At 34.6% G+C, this 21,802-nt stretch overlaps 3 protein-coding genes across 8 annotated transcripts; all 3 read left to right on the plus strand.

Moving 5' to 3' along the window:
• Nucleotides 1–659: 659 nt before the first annotated feature.
• Nucleotides 660–9,358, plus strand: LOC103569772 (armadillo segment polarity protein). Of its 2 annotated transcripts, XM_008547252.2 has the most exons (10): nt 660–853; nt 1,816–1,864; nt 1,962–2,192; nt 2,275–3,069; nt 3,140–3,408; nt 3,498–3,839; nt 3,920–4,084; nt 4,322–4,624; nt 5,310–5,406; nt 8,353–9,358. In XM_008547252.2, exons 2-10 carry the CDS (start codon nt 1,840–1,842, stop codon nt 8,535–8,537), a joined length of 2,412 nt encoding a protein of 803 aa, XP_008545474.1. In that variant the 5' UTR covers nt 660–853; nt 1,816–1,839; the 3' UTR covers nt 8,538–9,358. The 2 variants fall into 2 exon arrangements, with proteins under 2 accessions (XP_008545474.1, XP_008545475.1); XM_008547253.3 differs by lacking the exon at nt 5,310–5,406 and having other exon boundaries at nt 661–853; nt 8,353–8,474.
• Nucleotides 9,359–9,728: 370 nt separating this feature from the next.
• On the plus strand, nt 9,729–19,441 carry LOC103569769 (atrial natriuretic peptide-converting enzyme). 5 transcript variants are annotated; one of them, XM_008547247.3, is made up of 11 exons: nt 9,729–10,249; nt 11,207–12,054; nt 15,168–15,363; nt 16,459–16,672; nt 16,894–17,265; nt 17,340–17,572; nt 17,640–17,846; nt 17,920–18,279; nt 18,371–18,793; nt 18,858–18,976; nt 19,045–19,441. In XM_008547247.3, exons 2-11 carry the CDS (start codon nt 12,007–12,009, stop codon nt 19,216–19,218), a joined length of 2,346 nt encoding a protein of 781 aa, XP_008545469.1. In that variant the 5' UTR covers nt 9,729–10,249; nt 11,207–12,006; the 3' UTR covers nt 19,219–19,441. The 5 variants fall into 5 exon arrangements, with proteins under 5 accessions (XP_008545469.1, XP_053593772.1, XP_008545470.1 ...); XM_053737797.1 differs by lacking the exon at nt 9,729–10,249 and having other exon boundaries at nt 10,951–12,054; XM_008547248.3 differs by lacking the exon at nt 9,729–10,249 and having other exon boundaries at nt 10,954–12,054; nt 15,168–15,351.
• An 823-nt stretch (nt 19,442–20,264) lies between these two features.
• Nucleotides 20,265–21,705, plus strand: LOC103569768 (pyridoxine/pyridoxamine 5'-phosphate oxidase). Its single transcript, XM_008547245.3, has 6 exons — nt 20,265–20,451; nt 20,552–20,685; nt 20,745–20,844; nt 20,911–20,985; nt 21,077–21,279; nt 21,351–21,705. Exons 1-6 carry the CDS (start codon nt 20,440–20,442, stop codon nt 21,475–21,477), a joined length of 651 nt encoding a protein of 216 aa, XP_008545467.1. The 5' UTR covers nt 20,265–20,439; the 3' UTR covers nt 21,478–21,705.
• Nucleotides 21,706–21,802: the final 97 nt, after the last annotated feature.

A 21,802-nucleotide genomic window follows, 5' to 3' on the forward strand; every position in this document is an offset into this window, starting at 1 on the left:
GATTAATTACTTACATCAAGTTAATTTTTTTGTGAGTGTTTATGTCTTTAATTTATTTAGTTGGACACCGGTGATGTACAAGTACTCCCAGCTGAGAATGAAAATGGCGGGAAGAGTGAGTAAATTCAAAAAAATATTTTTCTTCATTCAAACTCATACATTATTAAGTAATTGTGGAATTATTATGATTATATACATTGATTTATTTCATATTTATACAACACTGATATTTTTACATATTTTATATATATTTATACATTTACTGGTTCTTTCTAAGTGCAGAAATTTTAAATTCATTTTTACTAAATCTTTAGTGCTAATGGCTAGAAATTACAGTAATAAAAATCAATCATCCATAGACTCCAAAATTTCATCAATAGATTTTCCTAAAAGTACAAAAGGAATTACCATACATACAAGCAAGAGTAGCAGGTAAAGTACAATGAGTACCTGCGCCCTTTCTCCTCAGCCCCACGTTATTCAACAATCGGCTTTCAGATCATCCATCCTACTCTCCAAGTAGTTTCATCGTCAAGTTGAGTCACCCGGATCTGCACTCGAACATCGGTAGTGCATGAGTATCACTGACCAGCAAGTGCGCCTCCACCTACAACTCCCAGTACTCTCTTGTCAAACAGCAGTTACCGAATAAGCCACCAGCGCTGGCGTAGACTCGAGCAAGCGTCCAGCAACCAGCAACCTTCTGAGCTCCGCCATCTTTAGTTGACAGATCTCCGTAAGATACCGAGGAAGCTGGTGTTACGTGTGAGTAATCGATTGTTATCGAGTGATTCATACGTGATAACCAACCCGGAACTATCAAATTAGTCCAGTGATATTTATCCTGACACCGGTGAGTATTCATAAATTATTTAAATATCATCAATATTTTTAATAAACAATAATATATCGTGTGTTTACCTAGGGTGTGTCAAAGTGTGTTCGTTCATGCTATCTCTCTCTCTCTCCCTCTTTTTCTCCCTTCTCAGTACACCAGCTTTCTCTCTCGGCATGCAGTCATACCCTCAGCTGTCTCTCTCTCTTGCTCCTTCGAGATTCCATCTCGCTCTCAGTCCTTTCCTGTTACTTCTGTCTCGATCTCTCTCAATAAAATTCTCTGACTTTGTTGCCGCGTTCCTTTCATCATTACGTGGACGCGTACAACTGTAGTAGTCTATGGTAGAAATTGCGGCACCCCCCAGGCCCTTGGCTTGGACGTCGACGCGGGCGCAGGAGTTTGGAGTTGTCATGAAAATGGTGATGCATTGGATTCTGCAATCCTTTGTTGCACTTGAGTTACACAGGGCTCTTTGATAGAAAAAGAGAGAGAGAAAAAGAGAAAGAATAAGATCTAAAGCCAAAGCCAAAGCTAAATCTACTGGCGCTCGTTCCTCGTCAACCACCCCCTTACTAGACGGCACTCACCAGCGTCATAGTCGTTGTACTCTCGTATATTGGAAAATCTCGAGCGTCCTTTATGCGCGACTTTGTACACGTTTTAGTAAATGCGCACCAATGTTTAACTAACGCTCTTACTGTGTGCTGCTTCTGCTAGTGTTTCGGAGTTTTAGTTTCGTATTTCGATCGTTGATTTTATTTCAGCATCTTCATATATATATATATACGCGGTGACTGACCCTTTGTAGTGATCTATACAATCTTGTGTACACTAACGACCAATTAACGACCTCAACATCATACTTGCTAATTTTATTTCCCATCAAATTTACCCCCTTTGTCAAAGACATTACGGGTGAATACTTTGTTTATTTTATTAAATACTCAAAAATATTATTTCACTTTTTTATTTTTTAGGAGTGAGTAGACACAAGTGGAGCCATGAGTTCCAATCAAATGCGACCTGGTACGTGTATTTTTCAATAATAGACTCTAATTAAATCTTTTACTTGTGTTTAGCTTGTCAATAATAATAATATTCATTGATTGGTTTTTATTTTTAGTGTCCCATGGTAACTACCAAGGGCCAGGTGATTTACCAATGGGTTCAGCCAAAGAGCAGACGCTCATGTGGCAGCAAAACTCTTACATGGGTGACTCCGGTATCCATTCTGGAGCTGCTACACAGGCACCATCACTGTCCGGCAAGGATGACGATGAAATGGAGGGAGATCAACTGATGTTCGACTTGGACCAAGGGTACCCACAGGGTTTCACCCAAGACCAAGTGGATGGTATTTAAATTTGAATATTTAATAACGGAGTTTGCAAAAAAAATATTTGACTGAGGATTAATAATTGTTTCATTTAATCTAGAAATGAATTCACAACTGAGCCACACACGTTCACAACGTGTACGAGCAGCGATGTTTCCCGAGACACTTGAAGAGGGTATTGAAATACCCTCAACTCAGTTTGATCCTGCACAGCCCACAGCAGTCCAGCGTCTGGCCGAGCCAAGCCAGATGCTGAAGCACGCTGTTGTCAACTTGATAAACTATCAAGATGACGCGGACTTGGCAACTCGAGCCATTCCCGAGCTGATAAAGCTACTTAACGATGAAGATCAAGTGATTGTATCTCACGCAGCCATGATGGTCCATCAGCTATCAAAGAAAGAGGCTGCCCGGCACGCTATCATGAACAGCTCTCAGATGGTAGCCGCTTTAGTCCGCGCTATCTCCAACAGCGACGACCTAGAATCGACAAAAGCAGCCGTCGGTACTCTACACAACTTGTCCCACCACAGACAAGGTCTCCTCGCAATCTTCAAGAGCGGTGGAATACCAGCACTCGTCAAGCTACTCAGCTCCGGTGTCGAGTCTGTCTTATTCTACGCCATCACTACTCTACACAACCTCCTGCTCCACCAGGATGGCTCCAAAATGGCAGTACGTCTTGCTGGTGGTCTACAAAAAATGGTCGCGTTACTCCAGCGCAACAATGTTAAATTCCTGGCAATCGTCACCGATTGTCTTCAAATTCTCGCTTACGGTAATCAAGAAAGTAAATTAATCATTCTCGCTTCACAAGGACCCATTGAACTGGTGCGTATCATGCGTACTTATGACTACGAAAAGCTTTTGTGGACTACTTCACGTGTTTTAAAAGGTAGGTAATTTATTTAAACTCAATAATAATTACATAGTTGACGTTAATAATTTTTTTTTTTTAATTGCAGTATTGTCAGTGTGCTCAAGTAATAAGCCAGCAATCGTTGAAGCTGGAGGCATGCAAGCCCTCGCAATGCACTTGGGAAACCCAAGTCAAAGACTCGTTCAAAATTGTCTCTGGACTCTACGGAATCTTTCGGACGCCGGAACAAAAATTGATGGCTTGGAAGGACTTTTGCAAAGTCTCGTACAAGTTCTCGCATCCACAGACGTCAATGTTGTCACCTGTGCTGCTGGTATCCTCTCAAATCTCACCTGCAATAACCAACGTAATAAAGTAAGTAAAAATTACATTATTATCAGTGTCTATTTACTTTAGCAATTGAGTGAAATATAGTAATTAAATTTAAATTTTTAATTTAAAAGATCACAGTATGTCAAGTGGGAGGTGTTGAGGCTCTTATCCGCACAATCGTCAATGCTGGAGACCGGGAAGAAATAACAGAACCAGCAGTTTGCGCTCTGCGTCACTTGACATCTCGACACGTTGAAGCTGAAATGGCACAGAATTCCGTGCGCGTAAATTACGGTATACAGGTGATAGTTAAATTACTTCATCCACCCTCACGCTGGCCCTTGGTTAAGGCTGTTATTGGGTTGATTCGCAATCTAACTCTCTGTCAAGCTAATCACGTACCTTTGCGTGAACACGGCGCTATTCATCATCTCGTTAGGCATCTAATGCGTGCATTCCAAGACACTGAGAGAGTAAGTTCAATAATAATAACAATAATAATAATAATAAATGATAATAAATAAATATTTATAAATAAAATATAAATTTACAGCAACGGGCATCCGTCGCTGGCATGGGAAGCCAACAAGTTTACGCAGATGGTGTACGTATGGAAGAAATCGTTGAAGGAATTGTTGGTACACTTCATATTCTCGCAAGAGAATCTCACAATAGAGCAATCATTAGATCTCAAAATGTCATTCCAATCTTCGTACAGGTAACTAATATTTTAAAATATATTTATTTATTTACTAGATATGCTGTAAAAAATCGAGAGTGAATTTTTTTTATTTGAATCTGAATTCACTCGGAGTTTTAATATTTAATTCTTCAACTCTTCGGAGTAAATTTCAATAAATAGACAGTTATCTGCTTCGTACTCACTCTTAAAATTTTTTACAACATGGAGTCATGGATAAACTAATTAATGAATTATTTATTATTTCCCAAACAGTTACTATTTAATGAGATTGAAAATATTCAACGAGTTGCCGCGGGAGTGCTTTGTGAGTTGGCGGCGGACAAAGAGGGTGCCGAGATGATTGAACAAGAGGGTGCCACAGCACCACTGACTGAATTACTACACTCGAGAAATGAAGCTGTCGCGACTTACGCCGCGGCTGTTTTATTCCGTATGAGTGAGGACAAACCCCAAGATTACAAGAAACGTATTTCAATGGAGCTCACAAATTCACTGCGTGAAGATACGAATATGTGGAATAATCCTGATTTTGGTATAATGGGCCCAGACTTACAGGTATTATATTTTTATACAAATTTATTTTAGTGTCACGTTTTATTAAAAAATTATTTAAATTATTATTGGACAGTTTTTAGTAGGAATGTTATTAAATATTTTTTTTACGAATCGCTCAAGCGCAAGCTTTTAATTTTCGACTGTTTTATTAATTTTTATTTTAAATGCCACTGCAGTAGTTAAATGTCAGTAGTTTTTAGAAAATTATTAATAATTATTTAAAATTATTATTTACTTACTAGATCACTGGTACATTAATATTATCAAAAGGTATAAAAAAAACGTATTATTTATTATTTAATATTTATTACATAGACATTCGATTGACAGCACTGATAGATCCATTCGTACGTCTAAAAATAGTTAAAAAAAAAAGAAAATAGTATCAGAATGAGTATTTATATTTGTTTGTTTTGGCACTTCTCTGAAACGATCTCACCCTCACATTGCTCAGTATAAAAATAAATAAAAATATATATTTTAGTTTTATAAACAAGCCGTCATAAATGTCGTAACATAAAAGAGATAAATTGATATCCCAACTACTGCTAGCACCACAATACCTCGGTTTGCATATGTATGTTATTCCATCTGTTTGTTTATTATCTTGCGCATATAAAACTGATCAGTAGATACCCCACATACTATTAGACATTGTTGTTGATCCTTGGTACCTAATCTTCAGGACATGCTCGGCCCTGAACAAGGCTATGATGGTATGTATGGACAGGGACCCCCTAGTGTGCACAGCAGTCATGGCGGCCGCGCTTATCAGCCCCAAGGTAAGTCCTCTATTCAGTTGCTCCGTAATAAATAGAACTCCTAATAAATTACAGGGCAATATTTACTTATTTTATTGATAATTGTACTCTATAAAAATTGGATAGTGACTTATCACTGAATCATTACATTTTTGATAGCTATAAGTACGTTACTGATCTAATTAATTTGGACATTCACCAAAAGCTGCGCCTATATGGGTGAATTAAATTTAAAAACTTTTAATTTACCGCCTTTTTTAAACACCTATTCGAGCCTAGTAAATTAATACAGCTGTCTATAAGTAGAGGTACCGTTTTTGGCCACTTTAGTGTCAGTTTTGAACACTAAAAATTGAAATTAAATAATTTGTAAACGACTCAATGACGTAGATAATTTTTCTAACATATATAAAGATATTTTTGTTACACTATTAAAATGAAAATTTTATTTTATATGTTGATAGTAATTAAAATAAAGTATTGAATGTCCAAAAATGCTACTTCTACCCTCTCTTTAACTCGAGTTTTATTTACAAAATTATAAAATAATTATTGACTTGAAAAATCCAAGGAGTCATGGAAATAACGATCCCAGTTGCTCCAGTAGAGATGAGTATTTGATTTTCTATGCATGGAAATAATTCTACAAATAATTACTCAAAATTTTATTTTTTGTCTCGAGTTCAATCTACATTAGTTTAGTTATCATTAAATATAGTTATTCTTCCATTGAAAAAAAATTCGCGGATTGAATGCGGCGCGTATGATCGTCTATTTATTCAATCTCTGGTTCAGAGTGAATGCGGATTTAAATAAAATCACTCTGCTAAAAAGACAAACTCTATTTACTCCGTTTACAGAATAATTTAAAAAAAAAAAAAAAAAAAAAAAAAAAAAAAAAAACTCCAGAACTCCAACGCTAGACAGCGTTATTAATTTTGAAAAAAGTGGGAGCAGCTTCAGAAGAATGTCCTTAATTTTATCACTAATGAATTTTTAAAACAAATACTACTCAATTAGCAACAAAATTACCCACTATGTGAATCAGTTAAAATTTCACTACTCATTTTTTAAGAGTACTGATATATAAATATAACTATTCCTATATCTTTCTAGTAAAAAAAAAAAAAAAATGACAATCATAACTAACAATGCCTGTCCTGTTTTATTTACTGGATACATTTAACATAATCTCTGTTGGCAGCAGCATAATCTATGGATTTAATTTTAAGTTATCAACTACCATCAAAATAACGCAGTAACTCATAGGTGAAAGTTCAACCAAATAAAGTAGTTTGATTGCCTGATCTAGCTTTTATATTTAACACCAACCAACACTTGAATTTGCTTGCACTATTTTTTACTGTTATCATAAATCTTGCCTGTTTGTCGTCTGTTTTCTTTAAATTTCTTCTGCTATCCATAATTGATAACCGCGCTAATGCATGCGTGTGGTCAGACCTTGTTTTAATAATTAAAGCAAACAAAATTATTAAATTTTTGATTATTTATTCGAGACGAAAAGGACAAAGTACTTTATCCTCATAAAAAACTCAAAGGTAATGCTAGAAAAAAAAGACTCAAGCGGTATGAAAGCATGAGCAATTCACAAACTCCTACGTGAGCTTGTATTTTGCACTGGCTTTAATCTTTTCCCTCTTTAGATGTTTGTTGAGGCTGAAAAATCAATAAAATTCCTCTCTTTATTCTTTATCTTCTAAACGGTCCATTTCTTCGGCTTATCTTGAGCTACAATCGCCTGTAGCGATACTGTACCTGCAGTTTATACATTCTTATAACAATAATTATAACAGTCACAGTAATAATAGTAAATAATAAACAAGAGTTTGATGTTTGAGTTTTATAGCACTGATTAAACATCCGAGATAAATATTTGCAGCAGACGCTAGTGTCGTCCGTAAACATAATTATTGAAATTTAGTTTAGTCGGAACTCAAAATTAGGACGTAGACATTCTCGGAAGTTGGTACAAATTTAATTGAAGGTCTATGATGTCACCTATCAACATCCCCTAGAATAAAAGTGAAGATGACACTTTCCGTGTCTTTCTATGAAAAGTAGCCCGTAACTTTTCACCTGTTGGGAATAACCCATCACAATATAAACGTTTTTTGTTCATTATGATGTCCTCTAGTAGGAAAAGCCATAAAAAGTCTTGGGAATAATTTATTTTTCGAATCTGGACCTATATTAGGATAAATTAAGATAAATGAGAATGACGCTTTCTATGTCTTTCTACGAAGAGTAGCCCGTAACTTTTTCCCTGTTAAGAATAAACTATCTTAAAAGTCATCTTCTTGAGGGTGATGAAAAAAAAAATGAAAATACCCCCAAAAACAGATTTTTTGAAAACATTTCATAAACGAAAAAAAAATTCTTAAAAAAAAGTGTAAGAAAATTTTTTTTTATCTGTAAAAAATAACACGTTATAGATTTTTAAAATTCCAAAGTTTAAATTTAGTGAATCTTCACAAGCATGCGCCATTGAAGTAGAAAAAAATGTGTACTTATAGCTGGGGTATGAGTGTCAGTAGTCCAGATCCAAGTACACATATTTTTTTCTACTTGAGTGGCGCATTCTCGTAAAAATTCACTACATTTAAGCTTCGAAATTTCAAAAATTTTCACGTGTTATTTTTTGAAAATACGAAAAAAATTTCCTATACTTTTTTTCATGAATTTTTTTTTTCTACGAGTTTTGTTTAAAATTTTTTTTTGTTTATGAAATATTTGCAAAAAATATTTTTATTTTTTCTCATCAACCTCTGGGGTAATGACTTTTATTCTGCGGACTGTTTGTGTGTGACATCATAGACCTTCAATAAAATTTGCACTAGCTTCCGAGAATGTCTTCTATTTCTGAGTTTTGACTGGACCAAATTTGATATTTTAAATTTTTACTCTCGTACTGATACTGATTATCTCTTTTTTTTTTCAACCCAACAGCAAGTTATGACCAGATTCCAATAGACTCAATGCAAGGATTGGAAATAGGGGGATCAACATACGGCGCAATGGACGCGATGGACGTCGGACACGACGGCGATCTGAGCTTCGATCACATCGACGAGCTGCCAACGCCTCCACAAGACAACAATCAAGTTGCCGCTTGGTACGACACCGATCTCTAAGCCGACATAATAATTTATTGAATTTATAATTAATAACATTAATATTAATACTAACATTAACATTAACAACAATTATTATTTTAATATTAATGATAAGAAAAAAAAATAGCTGCCGGGTCCAGTGCGAGGCAATGAATTATTTTTCATTTTCCTTTTTATATTTCTTTAGTTATTATTTAACTATTATTTTTTTTACATAATTTGTTTTTTTATGTAACCTTATCACGGTTAAATAACAAATTATTTTCGATATTCTTTTTATATATTATTACAGTTAAGAATGACTGGAAAAAAAAAAAAAATGAACCCTATTATATAACAAATCGACGTAATCAGATTGTTAATTTTGTCAATAATAATATATACACTTAAATCTACGCATAGTATATAAGAAAAAAAATAAGAAATATGAACAAAACTACTCGAGTGTCCGTAAAATTACAGAGTGACGCGTCAACGTACTATCAATCTGAATAAACTATTTATACAATTGTCCCATATTATTATTGTACTGTTCGATTATTAATATAAATAATAATAATAAAAGTACCACAAGCACTTTTAGAAATTATGGTATATAAATTTTAAAACGAATCCATTTTACAGGGTAGTAAAATTTAAATGATGATGGTGATGATGATAAAATAAATTAATAAATAAATTAATTAAAATTAAGATAAATACATTTATTATTATATAATTATTATTATTATTATCATTTGATTTATCATGTAGAAGAAAAACGCACCGCTGGTTTATAATAACTCGTGTGTCATTAAATGTATTGACTTAAAACTTAAAAAAGCAACATGTAATTCGTACACTTGTTTATGTAATTTATTTAAATCCAGTCTTGTAATTAACATCCGATTCCTTATTAAGTGATATAGGGACAAGATTTTTTCCTTATTTTTCGAAATGGATGGATCAAATGTTTGATATTACGGCGAAAATATTGGTCGTATAAACAAAGTTTTCAAACAAAAATTGTAGGAAATTTAATTTTCTAAAAAAAATGTCTCTTATAATTTTGTTGTGCGACCAATATTTTCACCGTAATTTCAAAATTAAGATTCATAATTAATAATTCAAATTTTTGTTAATTATAAAAATCTTAGTTTTGAAATTACACCTTTCTTATCAGTCCTGAGAAAAAATGATAAGAGATATTTTTTTTATAAAATTAAATTTTGAACAACTTTTATTTGAAAAATTTTTTTATACGACCAATATTTTCGCCGTAATATAAAAAATTTGACACCTTTAATTAATGATGAATTGTTATTTTTAAATTAAGGTAAAAATTCTGTCTCTAATTTAGATAATGTATTCTTTGAGAATTCAACAAGCGAGTAAAGGGAACAAAGAGCCACTTACTGATTTAGCTCATAAGCTTTCACTGGTCTCAAACTTTTTCTAATCATTGTAATCTAAAATACAGGAATGTTTTATTTTATTCTGGACAGGGACAAAAGACAATTTCCGGTGGGAATTTGACAGCTGGGACTGGTGGGACCGGCAAGGTGTTGGGGTCAGGAGACCCGAGTCAGTGTAATGCCGCAACTCGCCGCGGACGCTGGCATTAATTCTCTCAACAGACTCGGCTCGTTTGGTCAATGGATAAAACTTTTTTTTTTATCCGCGTTTAAAAGAGTTAGATTGCGATAGCAGCAGGTGCAGGACTAACTAGTCGACGACACGATAAAATAACAGTAAATTAATCTATATCAATCCAAGTTGTCTCAAACATTCTCTTTACTTGTAACTCAATAGCTCGCATAGCCCAGTCCACATGAGACTGCGATCTAGTTGTTGTTATTCAATAGCGTCCTCTTCAACACCAGATATTCAATCCTACTGTTGAAATCTAGAGCCAGCACTTGATCCATTGCTAATAAAAGTTAAATAAAGCATCAGTTTCGCCAACTGTCCGTCCGTGAACTGGTTTAATATTTTGCGGTCATACAATCTGAAAAAAATAAACTTTAAAAATTTGTTTGTTTTCTAGATGTCTGGTGAAGGTCAAATAATTTACCGAAATATTGCAAAAATATAAATGTGCTAAAGGATAAATATTTTTTTAGTCCACGTTCTTGTTAATGTCATACATATTTAAATCATATATGTGATCTTTAATTTAAAAATTAGTGTTTGAAATTACTGGGAACTGGATATCTATAGAAAATTTTAATGATACTGAAGTTTGCCAATGTCTAATAATTTTTTGATTTTTTTTAAACAATAAGTTATTGAAAAAAAAAGTATTTAAAAAAATTCCACTTGTAGTTTTTTAAATTTTCTACATGTGCATATTTTTAGTTTTTGTTTTATTGTAAATGATTTGTTGAAAAAAAAAAACCGAAAATTATTAATTGTCGAAAATTTTAAAATTCCAGGCAATAAATTTTATAATAATTTTTTAAAGTTCGAATATTAATTTTTCCTGCATAGAAATTAAATTCCAATATTTAATTATAAATAAAAAAATTGCTATTTAGAGTGATAGTAGCATTTACTGATCACTTTGTCATTATATTACTTGTGTAATTTTAAAATTCAGTACTCATACACCAGACCACTGTCTATAAAAATAATAAAAAATGAATATTTGACTCGCGGTATTCTCATAATAGATAAAATAAAACACGAGTTAACATTTTATTTACCAGCAGGAACAGTTGTCGATGCTGTTGCTAATACGTGAAAGTGTATCTACATGAACAGAGTGCTCGGGAGAACAACACCGCTACTCCAGTCTCTCGTCTCGCGTACAAGTTTCCTGAGGCCGCGACAATCCCCGTTTACCTGGCACTGCTCAAGTGTTAGCGGGAGAAATTCCCCGTCGTTTCGTCAAGTCGCCGGGCAATCAGAGTCCTCATCTGATCGGGGTGCTGAGCAGTCCTACCTGTAACGACCAGTGATATTACGTGAGCTCTGAGCTTCTTTACCTCTTACTGTACAATAATAATTCCAATAACCATCAGTGCGCTAACCAGATAATTATTGCGGCAAAAATTCAAATGGATTACGCGCGCTAACAAAATTTCGTTACTCGGTTAACTTTTCACGGGATCCTAAGACAGCACCTGCAGTAATTAATTATTCATCAGATAAATAATTATTTTTATTTCTTAATGGACGAGTGTTTACTTGTGGGATAACGGTTACCAAGTTTAAGACCGTTTCAGATTCCTATTGTCTTATTACTAATTAAGTGACAAATAATTTAAAACAATGAAACTCTAACTATTCTTATTGTTGTTATAAATGTGTACCCAGTAAGACTGGTGGATTTTTCACACAGCGCACACATGACAGACCGATTACACGATAAAATAATTTTTTATTTAAACTAAAATGTTTAATTACATTTATGATATTAAAAGTGTAATAGTGCACAAGTGAAGTTATTTAGTTGTCATTATTGTTATTATATATATAAATATAATATATTTTTTACTGGAGTAAAATGACTGTTTCGATGGAGCACAAAAGAAAGAGTTCATGGGACTCAAAGGTAATTTTTTTTTTTCCCTGGTGATAAAATTGTTTGGGCTTATGGCGGTCGCAGTAGAGAAGACATCGGAGTAGAAAAAAAAAATAAATTATTAATAACGCATTGGAGCATGAAATGCTGGTTAGGAATGAGAGTACCTCCAATCATCTCGAAAGTAATGGAGAGATAAAGTCACCCTTTAATAGCCTTATGCTCTGAGCCGGTGAAAGTGGGGCTTCCATTTACCTTTAAAGTGTGCGCATAAGTGAATGTACGGTATTATTTATGCACACGAGCATGAGTCTATACAAATTTTTATCTCGGTTGAAAAAAATAATACACTGCAACCTTTCATCATCTCAGTCATTATTATCCAGCCTTCAATGAGACCACGATGTGAATTTATTTTTTTTTTTTAAGACAAACAAAGAGTAGTATTATTGGCTGAGGTAATAAAGAAACTATTAGTCGTGGATGATCAGCGATCCTCGTCTAATATTCGCTGAGGTCTATCGGCTCAAGAGCTGCACCAGCCGCTAAAGTTCAACTGATTGCGTAAATAAAAATAATTGTAAAAAGAGACGGGTTTAGCTTGAGAAGAAAGCGCGAGTTGGCCTAATGCATTTTTGAATTTCTTAAGCGAGTGCCAGCAGTTTCTTGTCCGACCGGTCCAATAATCATTTTCTTGCCCGTTTATGTTAAATATTTATTTTTCCTCCTCGAGGTTGACTCAGTCGTATTTATTTTCATGTCCTAAATAACTTTTGTGTCTTAAATAAATAAATGAATTTTTTAACAAAGAAATAAGAGCCACCGAGACCAGGACTGAATACCAAAGAAAATAATTAAACTCGCGATGATTCTTCGTACTTGTAAACTTACATATTGTGACTGTACTGTCGACCTTGTTCTTCGGTGACCTCTCACGTTCAGTTTACAGTCGTGCCTCGTATAAGGTATTGTATATTACACACACGCACACATATACACACAGCGACCAAAAATACAGTCCAACAAGACCCGTAAGTTTGTTTAGCTGGATACGAATAATAAAAGGACGGTGTGCCGGATTCAGTCCAGGCTGGGCCAGTTTGAGTTGGGTTGGGTTCACAATGCCCAAGAACACAAGAGACATATTTTTTAAAGATAGAGGTAGAAGTAAAGCTACTAGAAGCAGAAGTACCCGACTCTGACCAGGTTCGTGATACCGTTACCTCGCTCGGTAATTTTGCTGGTGTCTTGTCACAGACATTTAAACGGTTAGATATAGACAGTAAGTATGTCTGCTGTCCTAGGAGTTTTTAAGCTCCTTTCTTCAACTATTACTTACTCCAAGGCCAACGGTTTCGCTTCCGCGTGACGGCGTGTCATCACCGTGCAGTGGCTTTCAGAGAATCTAAATAATAAACCCGTCGCTGATAGCATCTCCACGTGCAGCACCCGGATGAATAATAGATCGAGAACTATACATCGAACCCGTGGATTATTGCTGCGATAAGCGCGGAACGAGGAACGATGGGTAATTGAGGTAGAAAGTTTGAATTCAGTAATAACAGGCTGCAGTTAAAGTTGATAGCTCAAGTGCATTAATCTTTAATTACCACGAAGATGCTACTGAAAAATATAAATTTAATTTGTTTTAGCTCCTTGCTCTCAGTACATTCCTTTCCATCACTGACATTGAATATCGTACTTTCTAATTTAATACAGATACAGATACATAGATATAGATACAGAATACTTTTACATTTCCTTGAGATTTAAATACAAGATTGCTAAATTGTCCGGAAATGGCGTTTTGTTTTACAGATAAATATATTTTATTTAAACCTCACGGTTATACACGACTTTGATTATTAATTTATTACTTATTATTCTCAGACATGCTAACACCCAGTTAAGGGGAAGTGTAATTACATAAAATTACATTGTGAGAAATGAATTTCATTTGAATTATCATTAATTTCAAAAATAATCATATATTGATTGTAATTAAATAAAACACCGCCGAGACGAGGTCGACGAACTCGTTCTCTATAAAAAAACACCTGAGATATTCGTGTTCAAAGTAACTTTTAACTTTCGTAACAGTGCCCTAAGTCTTAGTAGTTCACTTCTGCTCGCCAGTATCATTTAAGTCTCTATCAAAACTTTTACGTAACTTTTATATTTATTTAATTATTCTGATCCCCTCACTTTATCTAGTACATTGCGAATAGATAGCAGACTTCACTACTTACAATAATTTATTTTACTCATTGATGCTCATGTGAATTTTCTCAAAACATTTTTTTCCGCAAACAGTAACCTTTACCAACAGTTTTTTATTATTATTAATAGACATCTTCTTGTTTCCTTTATTCAGTTAAAATCCTATTAATAGTTGGACGAAAAGTGCAATCCTCGATTCTCTAATCGAGTGTTCTTTGGAGCGTGAGCCGCACGTAACATTTGAACGAGTAAGGCGTGGGGCTGTTTAGTTGCATTGCTCTCTCTTAGATTACTACCACAACTTGTACTATAAATATATACTATGTATATATATTTATTTACTCTGGAGTGGGAGGAATGTAAGAGTAGGAGCAAAGTCTATTGGCTCAACATGTAACTCAGGCATTAAAATACCATGGGTGTGCAAAAACAGAGATTACGCATAAAGTAACTGCTATTACACGGGCGTTTAAACTACTGGGTCATCAAACCAGACATTAATTGTCTGTTAAATAATTTCCTTATGAGAATCAATCATTTCTGATGAGCAATACCGCCCGCGAGTAAACCAACGAGTGATTAAAGTCGACAGCAAGGAGGCGTACGGAAACCACCATCGCCAAAATTATTAAAAAATCTCGTAGTGGATAAACGGATAATTATTGATGATGGGATGCTCGGCTAGATGGGCAGAGAATAGACCAACAGTTAACAATATACTATTACAGAGACAACACCCACCTTTCTCGATTCTAATAACCAATTTGTCGATCTTCCTTTCGCAAACTCCAGTCACGGTTTTGAGTCTTTATATGGGTGCACTCAGTGAATCGCCAGCTGGGGTAAACGAGAGGGAAATGTAATCTCAGTGGCGTTTTACACAATTCAGATACTGTAATATTTATTTTTATTTCTTGTTTCAGATTTCCGTGAGCACGGTGAGCACGCGAAGGTTCAGCAGAGCGGGAACTCCGTCTTCAATTTTGTCCTCGGACAGCGACATAAGATTCACGAGGAAACTTGGCGGGCAGTACAGATGTGGATGCTGCGTACTCGCGGCATTTTTGCTCTTTCTCCTTTTTTCTGGAGTCTCTATCTACCTAGGATGTGAGTTTATTCGTGAGTTTATCATTGACGATAATTATGAATGTGGCTTTTATATATGGATATAAAAGCCACACGAATGAGATAACGAGAGAGAAAAAGAGCCGTAGGAGATATGTTGATGCGGCCAGAGCCCATTGAGGTCTTACGAGCGCGTGTAGCTAACGGTGTGACCGAGTTACCGACTTTAAATTCCCGAATCGATTACCGGTTCGTCCGGCCGCAAATCCATACTAATGTATCTCTATTTAAATAAATTACTCATAAGCCCACAACGCTTTTATAATCATACCTGTATATGTCTATATCTATATCTACTTATCATATCTATTGGATACATATTTATAAAGATATAAATATACAGATTGAGAGCGCGCATTAACAACTATAATTTTAAACTTAAATAAACCAGTTGATAAGCCGTATATTTATGCACAGAAATTATTTCTTGACGCTAAAGATTTTTACTCGCCCCAAGAAATTACAAAAAAAAAAAAAACCAAAAATATGCACATGTAGAAAATTAAAAAAACTGTAAGTGCAATTTTTTTAAATATTTTTTTTTTTTATAATTTATCGTTTTGAAAAATTTACAAATATCATTAAACGTCGGCTAACTTCAGTATCATACAGTTTTTTAAATTATAAATTGAAAAAAAAAAAAAATTTACTGCGCCAAGAAATTTTTTCTAGTCCTAAGAAAATTTTTTCTTTTTCATTCAATAATGAAAAATATTTATTGCGTCATGAAATATTTTTTTTTGTGTTTAAATATATCTTAAGAGTTTGTATGTTGTCTTATTTTTGTTATTTAAAACTCGGCACGGTGTCTGAGCAGAGCAATGATCCAGTAGTACACACAATACACGAGGGAAAGAGAGCCTCGATGATATCATCGGACTAACGGTACGTCCGAGTTACCGCCTCCCCGGCAGCCCACGATCACCGTGACCATTTGCTATATTGTATCCGTGCCTAATGATCGACCTTTACTCTGGAGAAACACGGCCTTGCCATACATACCGTCCGTAAAATATGCCAACTAACTCGTGTCAATTGTCGCTGAGTTTTGCTAAAAATTGTAATTGCTCATTGTTAATTTTGTTGCAGATCACCTCTTGACGTCAGACCCTCCCTCGGACCAAGTGTTCCTCGCGTCTTTCCGCGTGACAGACGGCGACTCGTTCACAATAGAGTTGGCTGATCCGTCAACTGAAGCTTTCCGTATCCGTGCGAGGGAATATCGTGATAGACTGAATCTTGCTTTCCGCAGGAGCAATCTCAGAATTTCCTTCATTGCTTCTGAAGTTCTTGCACTAGATGGGTAAGTGGTATCACGACCTACAAATCCACTTCCGCATATATTTATTTAATATCACGATGTGAATTACTTTATCTGAAAGCTGAAATAATAATTACTGGAATATTGTATAAATTTCCGATCGTATATTTATTAATAATAAATATGTATTAATTGACCGGAATAAAATAAATAAATAAATTTGCTTTTAATAAACTGGTTAATCTCGATTTTATTTACCACAGAGTGGAGAACAGTGACCTCGTTGTACACTTCGAGTTACGCTTTGATCCGCGTTATCAGACGGTACAAGTTGCTGATGTCGTCCAAGTGCTGACTAAGGAAATAAACTCCGAGACGGCCAAGTACTTGGTAAACTTGACTATCGACCCCAAGAGTCTCGAGGTCCAGGAGAATTTTGCGGCGCTCAATGCCCAGATAACCATGTCGACAACTGTCACGACTCCCCCAACAACAACAACGGCCCCGTCACCCAGGAGCTGCAGTTCTCTGGAGCTGACTTACTGCAAACATCTTCCCTACAATATCACTTCTTACCCGAACATTTTCGGGCACCGATCTCTCTCTGACGTGGAAGAGAACGTAATAGCCTTCAGGTATTTTTCAATATTTGTTTAAAAGCTGAGTATGGATCCATTACTTTTGTTATTAATTTAAAATAATTTAACAGAGAACTTGTTGACGCCGAGTGCTACAGACTGGCTTACGATTTTGTGTGTCAAGTATTGCAGCCAGCGTGTGTTGAAGGAACACCTGAGGCGACGATTAAACTTCCTTGTCGTAGTTTTTGCCGGGAATTTTGGTCTGGTTGCGGCAATCGCTTGCCAGATAGAATTAAAAATGCTCTAGATTGTTCAAATTTCCCGGAATATGCCGACGAAGGAAGTTGTAAACCCAAACCAGGTATTTATCTCCCTACTGTTACTTAAATTAAACATAATTTTAATAATAATTGAGATTATTGTTGAAGGCTGCGTGAGAGATTTGCAGAACAAAGCTCTGTCTCCGCGGATTTGCGATGGCATAGTCGACTGCCCAGATTTATCTGATGAAAAAAACTGCGCTTACTGCCAAGAGAATCACATGCACTGCGGAATCGGCAGAACCTGCATTCCAACTACTAAAAGATGTGACGGCAAAGCAGACTGTCCCAATGGATTAGACGAGAAAGATTGCCGTCAGTATTTAAATTATTGCGATTATTTGTATAAATGTTGCATATAAATATTTATTATGATATTTTCTATCAGTATTTTTGGCTCAAAGCGTAAGCTCTGTTAAAAATCAGCCAATAGACACACCTCTGTCGGCGAAATACACTCACGAAGGCTACGTGATATTCAACGAAAAAGGAACTGTTGGAAAACTTTGTATCGAAAATCTGAATGCGACTCTACCCCAAACGGAAATGGATACAGTACTTCAAACAGCGGCAGCTTCTTTGTGCACTCTTTTGACTTATAATGGAATGAGTTCCGTTGAAATGAGAACTGACGACGAACAAGACGTACAGTATGTGCATATGGAGGATCCTTTGGCATCTGAAATATCTTTTGTACGCGCACCCTGTCCAAGTAAACAAGTTATGTATGTTCGTTGTGCTGAACTAGGTACTCAATTATACTTCAAATAAATCACTATATTTATTTAATATATATAAATAAATTTTTATTGACGTCTTTATTTGTTTATTTACTCAAGAGTGCGGCATACAGGCACTGAAAACAAAAACAGGCACAAAGGTGCTAAACAAAATGGCTGAGCCGGGAGACTGGCCCTGGCACGTTGCTCTTTTCAAAGAAGATTCCCACGTTTGCGACGCCACGCTGGTGTCCACCAACTGGTTGCTGACGACCGCGTCCTGTTTCCAAGGACAACCGAAGGCCGAGTGGTCAGCGCGACTGGGGACTGTACGACTCTCCAGTACGTCACCCTGGCAGCAGGAGAGACGGATTGTCGGAATGGTAAAGTCTCCTGTCGAAGGCAGCACGATTGTTCTTCTAAAATTAGACAAGCCGGTGATCGTTTACTCCGATCTTGTAAGACCTATTTGTCTGCCTTCGAGTCAAGAATTTATGCAGCTCAATACTTCTCACTGCAACACGCTGGGATGGGCAAGAAATCGTAAGATTTTATTGTTTTAAATAAATAAATATTTATTAATAATTATATTTTTTATTTTTTCTAGGAGATTTACTCCAACGCGTTCAGTTAAAGTACAGCGTGATGGAAAAGTGTGAAAATATTAGCATTGCTTCTGTTAATGGAATATGTACTGACGCTGTTTACTCAACAGATGACTGCAATGTAAGTTGTGAACATAATTTATTTTTATCGCGATGGAAATTTGATTGGTTTTTTATTTTTTTGTGCAGGAGGAAGAATTAGCTGGGGCTCCAATGATTTGTCTGCTGCCAGATGAGCGAAGATGGGCTTTGGCCGGAGTCAGCAGTTGGCGAATCGGCTGCTCGAAGTCTGCTATCGAGAGACCCAGACTCTACGACAAAGTTTCGTCGAACATTGCTTGGATAAAGTCTACGATCGCTTGATTAACACAATCTTGATATAAATGTAATTTTAAAAAAATAAACCAAGTATCTGCTATTTAAGTTAGCAATAAGTCTGACTGACGATCTAAATGTAAATAATGTTATTCCATTATCCAGATGCCAGATATTTTATTATTTATTAGCTATTATTTTAAATTAGCGATTATTGTGTATAATTAATTTAAATATGTAATTTTTTAAACAGTAAATGTATATTTCAAAATGTCACTCAACGAAATAAAAAGATTGTTAATACTTGTAAATTTTTTCATTTATTCAAAATTCTATACTGCCAAAAATCATGAGTAAATTTTTAGTGATTACGGATTTTATTTCAGTTTAAAAGAAAATCACTTCGCATACAGGGTAAATAAGGAGTTTATTTTTAGCAGATTTTCAGTAGTAAAATAAATACAACCTCGGAATGAAATTCACTTCGAAAGAATTGAATAAATAAACAGTTGTCCTCTTTGTAAATTTTTAACAGTCTAGTTTTTATATAAAAATAAGTTCATTGACTTTTAATTACCAGCAAATGTCAAAAAAATTTCCTTTTTTTTTTTTTTAATATGAAAATTTAATCTTCAATAATAAATTATTTCAATTATTTATTAAAATGTGACTTGTGCCAACGGCGAAAGTCATTTTCTCAATAAAATTTATCTTCTTTCCTCTTCAGAACGTTAACTACTGAGCATACAACAAAAACGTTCAGGATAATTTTATAGAAAATTTAATTTTCTTCAAAACCAGTCCTATGAGTCGAGTCGCTAAAGTCAAGGATTTGCGAGTTACAGAAATTTTAATAACAAAAAATAAAAAAAAAAAAAAAAAAAAAAAAAGAATTAAAAATTAAAAATTTTTAAAATGATTAGAATTACGAATAAAATTTCATTAGCTCTTATCAATAGTAGCTTATCAATAATAGCTGCTAAATATGCCAAGATAATTTTGGGACGTTATCTGATACCAAGGAGCAAATTTCACCTATTTCGTAACAAAATAATTTTTTTATAAATTTAGAGCAAGTAATTTAAGTACTGGAAGTGAGCTGTGATCAGAAATATAACCACAGTGGGGGTCAGTATACCGATTGAGCTGATCCAGTGAACATTCTCGCTTTGTTTAGGCTCCAATACGCAAGTGCACTTCCATTGATTCCTATATTTCACAAACTTATAAGTCATAACTAAACTTTTGTCTCCTCACTACTTAATATACATGGCAGTTACCGTGAGTTCAATAAACTCTTCAGAATATCGACTAAAGTGTCGACCTATAAGTTTCGAACAAAAGCTCGTTATCTTCGTACTCAATATTCAAATTTTTTTAGGACCAACAATCAGATCTAGCTTTTATCGAATTAAGATCCGATGATCCATGTGATCTATTCAAGGACTGGCATAATGAGGCGAATAAATTCACCAAAGGGTCCACGAATGTGACTTGTCTTGCAACCCTTGCCGAGTACGTAAATAAAAATACATTTTTTTGCGTAATAATTATTTTTACTTATAATTTTCCAGAGGAAATACTCCAAGAGCTAGAAATTTGTTGCTGAGAAAATACAACAGAGATGGCTTTGAATTTTTCACCGACAGCCGCGGAAAAAAATCTTTGGAACTGGTAATTATATAAATATATATCTATATATGTTTGTTGATAAAATATAAATAAAATATTTTTTTGTAGAGCAACAACAGCAAGGCCGCGATGTGCATTTATTGGGTCTACGACAGCGATAAAAATGAGCGAGTTTCCAAACAGGTAACAGTTATTTTACTTACAACAAGCAATAACTTTTTAACGTCGGTTGTTTATTTATCTTAATCTCTATCTGTAATGTATTTTACTCAAGGTGAGACTTGAAGGCAGAGTAGAATTATTACCCCGAGACCAAGTTAAAGAAGTTTATGATGCAGAGCCGCTTTATTGTAAAGTTCGCGCTCACTTGTGTCATCAAGACACAGCCGTGGATTGGAACGAGATGAAGAAACGTCATGATGAGTTACTGCGTCAAGCTAAATTAGATCCCGAGATTTTATCCATGCCCGATCATTAGTTAGTCAATAAATATTGTTTTATAAATTATTATGATACATTAAATGTTTAATTATTTTTATTTATTCCAGCATTGGATACAAGCTGGTTCCTACTTGGTTCGACTTTTACTTTTCGAAAGATAATTTCATTGCAGATCGAATTGAATTTTTAAAAAATGACGACGGAATTTGGACAAACAGAAGAATTGCCGCCTGATTCAAATAGTTTTTTTTAAAAATTATTTTTACTCTGATTCATCATCGTCCTGTTATTTTAAATTTACGATAAGTTTTTCCGGAAAAAACACATACATATGTCCTTTTTTCTGCTGTCTTATCAACTCTATGTTTGTTAATGTAATAAATTTTATTATTGTTTGAAGATAAAAGAAAAATTCATCAGTTTACTGTTAATGCTTTCAAGTCATCAGTGTTAATAAATTTAATTTAAAAAAAAATTGAAGCCTCATTAATAATTTAAGAAAAAAATTTTTACCTGGATTGAGATTCAAAAAAGTTAGCGCACATTTTATTTAGTCAGT

Source organism: Microplitis demolitor, chromosome 3 (genome assembly GCF_026212275.2).
Source record: "Microplitis demolitor isolate Queensland-Clemson2020A chromosome 3, iyMicDemo2.1a, whole genome shotgun sequence".
In the NCBI taxonomy this organism is placed as follows: Eukaryota; Metazoa; Arthropoda; class Insecta; order Hymenoptera; family Braconidae; genus Microplitis; species Microplitis demolitor.